The 8,777-nt window shown below is 39.3% G+C and overlaps 5 protein-coding genes across 5 annotated transcripts; 3 read left to right on the top strand and 2 right to left on the bottom strand.

Moving 5' to 3' along the window:
- Nucleotides 1–1,658: 1,658 nt before the first annotated feature.
- Nucleotides 1,659–2,947, bottom strand: LOC111598734. Its single transcript, XM_023314127.2, has 4 exons — nt 2,563–2,947; nt 2,295–2,505; nt 2,148–2,241; nt 1,659–2,091 (listed from the first exon to the last, which is right to left on the bottom strand). The coding sequence occupies exons 1-4, from the start codon at nt 2,741–2,743 to the stop codon at nt 1,951–1,953; spliced, it is 627 nt and encodes a 208-aa protein (XP_023169895.1). The 5' UTR covers nt 2,744–2,947; the 3' UTR covers nt 1,659–1,950.
- A 106-nt stretch (nt 2,948–3,053) lies between these two features.
- On the top strand, nt 3,054–5,096 carry LOC111598732 (caspase Dronc). The gene is made up of 2 exons (XM_023314124.2): nt 3,054–3,965; nt 4,023–5,096. The coding sequence occupies exons 1-2, from the start codon at nt 3,459–3,461 to the stop codon at nt 4,899–4,901; spliced, it is 1,386 nt and encodes a 461-aa protein (XP_023169892.2). The 5' UTR covers nt 3,054–3,458; the 3' UTR covers nt 4,902–5,096.
- Nucleotides 5,097–5,142: 46 nt separating this feature from the next.
- On the bottom strand, nt 5,143–6,095 carry LOC111598733. The gene has a single exon (XM_023314126.2). It carries the CDS (start codon nt 5,869–5,871, stop codon nt 5,158–5,160), a length of 714 nt encoding a protein of 237 aa, XP_023169894.2. The 5' UTR covers nt 5,872–6,095; the 3' UTR covers nt 5,143–5,157.
- Nucleotides 6,096–6,432: 337 nt separating this feature from the next.
- On the top strand, nt 6,433–6,929 carry LOC111598736 (small integral membrane protein 13). Its single transcript, XM_023314129.1, has 2 exons — nt 6,433–6,633; nt 6,722–6,929. Exons 1-2 carry the CDS (start codon nt 6,555–6,557, stop codon nt 6,862–6,864), a joined length of 222 nt encoding a protein of 73 aa, XP_023169897.1. The 5' UTR covers nt 6,433–6,554; the 3' UTR covers nt 6,865–6,929.
- On the top strand, nt 6,873–8,460 carry LOC111598735 (N-alpha-acetyltransferase daf-31). The gene has a single exon (XM_023314128.2). The coding sequence runs from the start codon at nt 6,949–6,951 to the stop codon at nt 7,540–7,542; it is 594 nt and encodes a 197-aa protein (XP_023169896.1). The 5' UTR covers nt 6,873–6,948; the 3' UTR covers nt 7,543–8,460.
- Nucleotides 8,461–8,777: the final 317 nt, after the last annotated feature.

Consider the following 8,777-nt stretch of genomic DNA (forward strand, 5'->3'; position numbering starts at 1 on the left):
TAATCATGGCTAACATATTTCTATATAAATCCAGTTAGAACATCGGGAATGCGATTTCCCCTCTATCCCTTCTAATCTGATATGGAAAATCAGTTCAAATAGCATTTTATTTTTCGTATATAACATTTGAAAGAGTTGCATATTTATATATATACACAAAACTATTTACCTACATATATAAATGAAATCATGTACCTATAGCGTACCTACTTAAGAACAAATAATTCCAGAAAACTTTATGGCACAAAATAATTATATATCGATATATCATATTATAGCTCTGTTAAATAGCATATTTTTGATGGCAAAGCTAAGACATTAACAAGTTGATCATTAAACACAATTTTAAACAACTTTCTAGACCAAGTATCACCCATATCTAACCAAAAAAAAAAGAAAAATGTTTAGAAAACTACTACTAAGGTTAATACACACACATGTAACCAAAAGAAAACTATTTTTAGCTCGAACTACTTGAGAATTCTGGAAGTCAATTTGTATAGTATATATATATATATATATATATATATACAATTGGAACAAGAAAGCATTAAGCACTTTGAAAACAAACTCTGAACACAATATTAAAAAACCGAAATGAAATTAAAACAATTATTATTGTTGTAGTAGTTTTTTAACTTATATATATATATATATATATACATATATATACATATATATATATATATATATATATATATATATATATATATATATATATATATATATATATATATAAGATCTGTCATCCAGCAGAACAACACGAACGGGACAATCAAAATTCTATTGACGCCCTTACTTTATGTACGTACGAAAGTTGAGTTTTAATTAAAGATACGAAAAAAAGAAAAAACAAAATATATGTATGACAAATTTATGTTGTTGTTGTTGTTGTTGTTTTTGTTAATTTGAATGAAATGAGTATAAAATAGGTTTATAGTTAATTCCAGCAAACAATCAAACATGCATCAAATCTAATTTGCTTTTAATTTACATTTGATTTTTTTGGTTTATTTGGGGTTCTATAACAAAGCATTTTTGATATTATTTTCTAGTGTATAAATATATTATAGATTAAATTAATTTTAATTAAATTTTATGTAATCAACAAAAACATAAAAGAGGGGAAAACCAAAAAGCTCAAACTGGACTGAACATTTAAGAATTATATTATTATATTGTATTATTAACAAAAACAAAACCAAATATTGTAATATTAAATGAGTATTTATATATGTATGTATATCTGATTGTATGTATGTATGGAACACTTCAGTTTTTATATATATATGTGTAACACCACTTGTAAAAGAAAAGAAAACAAAAGAAAAAAACTACCAAAGGCGTATCAAATCAACTCTGTCTCTTGTGATCTATTTGTGATGCTATGAGAGATGCAAGGAGCACTCAACTCTTTTTATGCCTGTTAAAGTTTTAAACAACGCTCTACACTCTATTCTATACTTAGACTATGCAATACATTTTGGCATTACTCTTGCGAGAACAACTCTTGAAAACAATCATGCACAATAAATGATAAAACCGAAGAAGAATTATAAACTAAAAGCCAAATTTAAATACTTATATATACATATATATACTCTTTCATATAGACTACTTCAAGTAAATTGTGTGAAACTTCCTTCGTAAGCCCCTCAATTTAAATTTTAAATGTGCTAACAACTGTTTATACATAGAAATGTACTTAAATTATGTATGTATGTATTAATTATCTTACAAATACGTACAATGGGACAAGATATATACAAGATGCAGGCAGTCTATACACCTAAGTAGGATTGAAATTGAGATTGAGCAACTTTAACAGTTTTAAGGATTGTGACAAATGTACGTGTACAATTTAACTCGATAAACAATTGAATTTAAATGTTTAATAAATATGTGTGGATACGAATGTGTTTGATTACGATTTCTTTTACAATTCTAAATTTATTCATCTAAAAACAATGGATCCAAACTGCATTTGTTCGGCTCCGCCTCATAGTTGTACTCCTGCCTTTCATAGAGATTCTTCCCCATGCGCCGTGCCACATTATCGGAATGATCATTGTTGGCCTCCTCAATGAGCAGCTGCAAACAAGATTACGTGACTAACAAGACTTGAGAATGGATATGAGTTGCCTTACCTCAATTTCACGTGCAAGAAACGCTTCGCTGGCTGTGCCTAATTTCTTCTGCGGCTGCCCAGTTAGAGCATTCTCAAGAAAACCGTATACCTCACTGAAAAGTTACTATGATCATCATTGAGCCTCTAAATTAGCTTTGCAACTTGCCCCATGTTGATTCCATCCAGTTGATCCGGCTCTGGTTGCGCTTCTGTGCGCACTATGGCATTCAGCACGGCAGCTGCTTCATATTCGCAGAGTGCTGACAATTCCGCCGTGTTTAACAACTCTAGCCATTGGTTGATGTGGCTGAGGCTAACTGAATCACATTCTTGATTAACTCGGGTCTCTGCCTCTTTGTAGGCATGGCATATGTAATCTATAAATAAGAGTTTCTTTCATTGAATTATCAAGAAGCAAATAATCAATTGTTCACCTATGACATGCTCCTGATTGTTGCGCCTTGCCCATGCAACGGCTTCCAAATTGGCACGCGTGCAGCCATTTTTCTTTAAATAATCCAACACGACGCGTTTCACATGGCTTGTTACAATATTATCTGATTTCTTTTTGATTGGATCGTCTACGTCCTTTTTAATGGGTATATTTGGGTCCATCTTATAAAATTGTAAAATTCAGACTGCTTGTAAGCAGAACAGCTGTTGCGCTCGAGTGCTGCCCACTCGTTTTTGAAGCCCTGGTCACAGAAGCACTATACAACAATCTTTTAATATATGTTTTGCAGAATTAAAGATGATTATGCCTTTTGCAGATATGTACATATATTTATATGTGAGATTAAAATAATCAATGTGTGCTTAACTATACTCTAAAGTTACAACATTACGCAGATTTTTGACTCAAATTTGACCACAATGAATCACTCAGTTTTGTTCAATCATCTTGAACAGTCTAATTCAGAAGCATCGAGCAGTGTTAGAATACGAACGAGAGTGAACGGACGCGCGATTGCACTGCCCGCAACCACTGCCAGAATAGTTCCATGATTAACTCCTTTTGTTTCAAACGAAATCTTATCAACAAGCATAAAACGTAGCTAATTTTAAGGTTTAACAACCAAGTGCAATAATATATTGAATAATTTGCTTTTGAAAAAATAAGGATCACTTCTTTGCAAGTGAACAAAAGAAACGAAGCCAGTTTAAGTGACTCATTTCGACATACATTTATATTCCTATTGTTTCTGACATTGTCATTGCCATTATCACTGCCTGTTGAGCTGCGTCCGCATTGCGTTCAACAAACGAAACGAACCGAATCGAAAATAGAATTAACTTCCTCGACCTCAAGGCTCCATATACAGAGAGATCAATGCATAGCATGGAGGAAGTGGGAGAGCAAGAGAGACAGCGAGAACGAGAACGGGAACGGGAGGGAGATCATGATCAAGAGCGAGAGCTTGGCATGCAGCAGAAGCACCGCCAGCACATTAAGAATAACATGGAAACGCTTATCAAAAAAACCGACTACAATATCATAATGGCGGAAACAGTGCGCCGAGGTTTACTCTCGCCAGTGATGCGTCGCAACATTGAGGCTCTGCAGTCGATGGAATATGATATGACTGATGAGCAGGTACAGCTATTGCGGCACAAAAGGTACTTTGAGAAGATTACCAAACGTGGGCCCACTGCCTATGCGGAGCTGAAGGCAATTCTAAGAAGCATGAAACAATTAGATGCATTGCGTCTACTAGAAGAGGTCGACCCACAGGTTAACGACTTCGTATCGTTGACCCGTGCGAACAGCAACAAATCCACGGATATTGTTGACACTCGGGCCAATGAACCGCCCAGTGAGGGGGCAAGTGTTAGTAGAGTAAGAAACTTGCCTTGAATCCCCTTGATTTGTAAGTAAAATTAATTTCCATTGCAGAAACCGGCTTTACACAATGATGCAGGAGGTCCCTTGACGCCCTTTGTTGGCCAGGTGAATGGCCAACGTCGCCAGGTGACCAAGTCTACTCAGATTCACACTGACAATGTGCTCGGCGTATATCCCATGCAATCGAAGCAAAACCGTGGTGTTCTCTTTATAGTGAACATCATTGACTTCCCGGACCCAAATATAAAGCGAAATGGGGCAGATGGAGACAGCGAATCGTTGATTCACATCTTCCGTGAGATCGGATTCACGACATTCTATTACAAGAATCTTAATTGTAATCAATTCTTCGAAACCCTCCGCGAATTAACTAATTCGGATTATGTGCGCGATACAGAGTGCTTTGTCATGGTGTTGATGACGCATGGCGAGCGCTACCAGGAAGTGGACAAAGTGAACTTCAGCGATGGCTCTTTAAGCAATGTGAAGACAATCATCGATCACTTCCAGCCTAATAGATGTCCCAATTTGCTACACAAACCCAAGGTGCTAATATTTCCATTTTGTCGTGGTGAGACTCCAGATCATGGACAGAATGTAAAACACTCAGTGAGCACGAGCATGCGCATCCAAACTGATGGGATGCCCATTGACAATGTGCCCACATTGTCAGATATTTTGGTATGCTATGCCAGCACGCCCGGATTCGAGACCCATCGGGATCCCAAGGAAGGCAGTTGGTATATTCAAAAGCTCTGTGATACGATAGCCGAGCATGCACACGACACTTCGCTGGAGGACATGCTGAAGAAGACGAACTCGTTGGTGGGCAAAATGCGCACCAAGCGTGGCCATTTGCAGACTGGCGCCTTCGACAACCTTGGGTTCAATAAGAAGCTCTTCTTCAATCCGGGGTTCTTCATTGAATAGATTGCTACATATAAATTGACGAGCACAAATGGAAGCATTCCCATTCGACTGAATTGCATTTATACTTATCGTCTCTATGTTTAATATATATATGGGTTTATACATATATATAAATATCTCTGTAGCTGTTTTTTAAATTGTATGTTAATGTGCTATTGTCCCCTCCATATCTGCCAGTACTATATACTCCATGTATTGTTTTTTTATAAATACAAACTATATTTTGTATAACTATATCTAGTTTATCTTAAGAGTACTAAGCATCGTCATATTCATCCATTTCTTCCAAATGGGATAACTGTAGCTTGCCAGCGGCCCGTTGCTTGGCTTGACTTGGGCTATGTTGTTTCTTTAGCTTCTTCGTGGACTTCTGCCCAATCACATATTCGGGCATCACTAGCTTGGAGCCGCGCAGTTGTGGTTTGTCCAGCTCTACATCATCCACTTCACTTTCCTTTAGCTGCTTGAGATTGCGATTCAATTTGCTTGTCTTTTTGAACTCAATTTTAGCCGCTTTTCTGACTCCTGCTTCATCTATGTCGTCATTGTCATCCGAGTCTGCATCTCGCTGTGCATCCATCTGCCTTAGAAAGGACAAAGCGGCCGCTGCGTTGGTCTGATCGGAGATGTCCACATCGGAGAGAGAATACTTTTTCCACTTGTGTGGATTGACTTGGTAGTCCGGTGTTTTGCGCGGCTTCAGGCAACGTCCAATGGGCAGCTCTGGTTTCTTGAATATGCTCTCTTTTCCTCGCATACGGCGCAGCTTCTCATCCTCGACTTCACTGCCTGCTTCAATGCTGCGACCTTGTCGATAATTCATTACCGGGTTTCTATTTGTGACCTTCTGCAATGCGGAGACTGTATACGGCTTTGCTCTGCTCTGGTCTAGAGCCGTACCCTTTAACTCTTTGCTAGCATCATCGAGGCAGGCAAAAAGCGCATCGCGTTTTGCGCTAAATTCTTGCATTTTGTTATTTATTTTTTAATATTGTGTATAATTACAAAATGCGTGCTGCCAACTCATTTTTCAGTGAACAGCTGTTATTCGATGGGCACTTTTCAACACTAAATAGTGCCGGTGTAGAGTTAGTGGCGAAAAGTGTGCGAGCTTCGCGAAAAGTATAGTGTTTCTACAAAATCAAGGTGTTTATGTTTATAAATTAACATATAATTGTTATAATTGTATTTGAAAGTGAGTATTCGCTCTCAGCAGTACCAATAGGTAAATGCAATTTAAGAGAGCACGTTGAATGCAACCTCAGGTTAATCCATGTGACTGGGCGAAAAGCCATCTTGTTTCACAGAAAAAATACGTATATGAATATTAAAGTAACAGAATAGTCTCTTAATTTATGTTTATTAAGAGAAATTCCATTCGCAATTAGTACATGCTTAGAATTTTTTCACATTTGTATATTCCAATTGGCGTTGCAATATTATTTGAGGAGCTACCGTGATGCACCCCTGCGTGCAGTGCTGTAAAACTTAAACTGACAGCTGCGTGACAGCTGTTTTGTATTTGGAAGCGAGTATTTATTTCATCAAATCGAAGCGGAAACGTGAACACATTTAGTTGTTATTTACATGCTTGCTGACTAATGTGCGCAAGCAAATTGCAAAGTTGGACTGTGATCATTTGTGATATTTAGCATGTCCATACAAACGGGCCTGGCATTCATATTCACAATATTAGCTTCCGTTAGTATTGTAGCTGCCATTATTTTGTTGGGTAAGGCAGAGGAAATTGATGTCAGGGGCAAACTAAACAACATTTATGCATACATTATATATTTTAACTTAATTACTTTGTGTTGCAGGCTGGTTTTTGATTTGGAAGGCATTTCTCTCGAAATTTCGTCTTGTGCGTGAGCTGTTGGGACAAGAGGAGCAGGAGGAACAGCAGCTGGTCGGTGGGGAGCAAAATCAAAACGTTCGAGCACGTAAAGCGCGGCGTGACTAAGCAGACAGACACACACGCATACGCACACCTTGATATCCACACACAGGCACATTTATATACATAAATATATAACTAGGATCGAAGATGAACATCCGCTGCGCCAAGCCTGAAGACCTGATGACCATGCAGCATTGCAATCTGCTTTGTCTGCCGGAGAATTATCAAATGAAATACTATTTCTATCACGGCTTGACCTGGCCGCAGTTGAGCTACGTGGCAGAGGATGACAAGGGCGGTATTGTTGGCTATGTGCTCGCCAAGATGGAGGAGCCGGAGCCTGGAGAGGAGAGCAAACATGGACATATTACCTCGTTGGCGGTTAAGCGTTCCTATCGCCGTCTCGGCCTCGCCCAGAAACTAATGAACCAGGCCTCGCAGGCAATGGTCGAGTGCTTCAATGCTCAATACGTGTCGCTGCATGTCCGCAAAAGCAATCGCGCTGCCCTCAATCTCTACACAAACTCGCTTAAGTTCAAGATCATCGAGGTTGAGCCGAAATACTATGCAGATGGGGAAGATGCCTACGCCATGCGCCGCGATCTGCGTGAGCTTGCGGATGACGACAGCAAGCCCAAGACTAAGGACGGAGGCGACGAGCTGTCGGCCCACGACCACAGCAAACACACACACAGAGGCGGCGCCCACAATCACAGTGGACATGACGGCCATTGCTGCTGAAAAGATGAATATATAATTGAAATACAAAGAAATGACTAATAAGGATATGCATGCAGGATGCGTTTTTATAGTTTTGCATTTTTGTGCGATTAGGTTTTTTGTATTTATCTAATAAACACATAAAGCGCAGTTAAATTAAATAGAAATGACTAAACCGATGTCGTCCTATTGCTTCCCTCTGTTCATATGGGAACCCCCTGATTTGCTTTTGGGTTTCTTCTTCGAATGGAGAGTGCAGCCAGGTGGAAACATTTCTCAGTTGCGGCAACTTTCGCGCCAAAACTTTATGGTTGCACCTTAAACTTTTCGTATATTTGGCGTGTTCATCTGTAAGCTTAACTTTTCTGACAGTCTATTTGCAACTGTTCCCAGCTGTTTCCAGTGCTATAAAATAGTAAGCTTTAAAATTTCCCCATATTGTGGTACATTGCGAGAGTGAGAGGCAACAGCGCGAGCGCAGAATTGACCTGCCGCAACAGCTGTTCGGGGCCTGGCACGTGCACGGACTTGGCGCCAAAGCAAAACAACTGAGAGAATTTCCTTGCCGCTGAGCGAGCTGTTCCCGTGAAATCACAGCTGTGTGTTGTCAAACGTCAAAGTGATGCTGCTGCTAGCGCTGCTGCTGCCGCCATGGCTTCGGCTTTGGCTTCATGAGCTCGACGTAAGCGACGTTAGTTCGTGAGGCGCTGGCTGAGCAGTAACGTCACGGTCACGGGTAACGGTACCATTGAGACATCTATATCCATTTCTAACGGCAAACAGAACGTGCGTTGCAAAAGTGTTTATTAAGCATTTATCATACCAAATATAATTTACCAGTCCTGCTGCTTAAATAAAAGTGTGGCAAACTGGTGGGAATTTAAATGATGTTTTCATTTCCTAAGTGTGAGAATAAAAGTTGAACTGATGTGAATTTAAAATGAAATATGCCTTAATCAATAAGCTATCAGCAGGCGGCAAAATATGCAAAGTATGTTAAATTGAAATGATCAAAGACGCAACACACACACACATACAGTTATAAATGTATCGAAGAAGCGGCGCCCACTTTGCGGCAAAATGCAGTGTGAAATGCCAAAGTCAGGAGATGTTGTGAGATAGAAACGGGACTCAAAAGCAGCTGTTACTGTTATTGTTGTTGTTGCTGCTGTTGCTGTTGCCCAAACGGGGTCAAAAGTTCGTGTGTAAGTGAGCCCCCGACACTGTCTGCCTAATTTCGCCGCATCCACTAACTA

The sequence above is a fragment of the Drosophila hydei genome, unplaced genomic scaffold (genome assembly GCF_003285905.1).
Source record: "Drosophila hydei strain 15085-1641.00,03,60 unplaced genomic scaffold, DhydRS2 tig00008135-arrow-pilon, whole genome shotgun sequence".
Lineage (NCBI taxonomy): Eukaryota > Metazoa > Arthropoda > Insecta > Diptera > Drosophilidae > Drosophila > Drosophila hydei.

What these genes read in the sequence shown, in the direction of transcription:
- LOC111598734 (XM_023314127.2), bottom strand. Translation starts at nt 2,743, where the DNA reads ATGGACCCAAATATACCCATTAAAAAGGACGTAGACGATCCAATCAAA. An exon ending in CAATCAGGAGCATGTCATAG is followed by an intron (nt 2,506 to 2,562) that starts GTGAACAATTGA and finishes TCTTATTTATAG; the next exon opens with ATTACATATGCCATGCCTAC. An exon ending in TTCTTGCACGTGAAATTGAG is followed by an intron (nt 2,092 to 2,147) that starts GTAAGGCAACTC and finishes TCTTGTTTGCAG; the next exon opens with CTGCTCATTGAGGAGGCCAA.
- LOC111598732 (XM_023314124.2), top strand. Translation starts at nt 3,459, where the DNA reads ATGCATAGCATGGAGGAAGTGGGAGAGCAAGAGAGACAGCGAGAACGA. An exon ending in AGGGGGCAAGTGTTAGTAGA is followed by an intron (nt 3,966 to 4,022) that starts GTAAGAAACTTG and finishes TTTCCATTGCAG; the next exon opens with AAACCGGCTTTACACAATGA.
- LOC111598733 (XM_023314126.2), bottom strand. Translation starts at nt 5,871, where the DNA reads ATGCAAGAATTTAGCGCAAAACGCGATGCGCTTTTTGCCTGCCTCGAT.
- LOC111598736 (XM_023314129.1), top strand. Translation starts at nt 6,555, where the DNA reads ATGTCCATACAAACGGGCCTGGCATTCATATTCACAATATTAGCTTCC. An exon ending in AGCTGCCATTATTTTGTTGG is followed by an intron (nt 6,634 to 6,721) that starts GTAAGGCAGAGG and finishes TTTGTGTTGCAG; the next exon opens with GCTGGTTTTTGATTTGGAAG.
- LOC111598735 (XM_023314128.2), top strand. Translation starts at nt 6,949, where the DNA reads ATGAACATCCGCTGCGCCAAGCCTGAAGACCTGATGACCATGCAGCAT.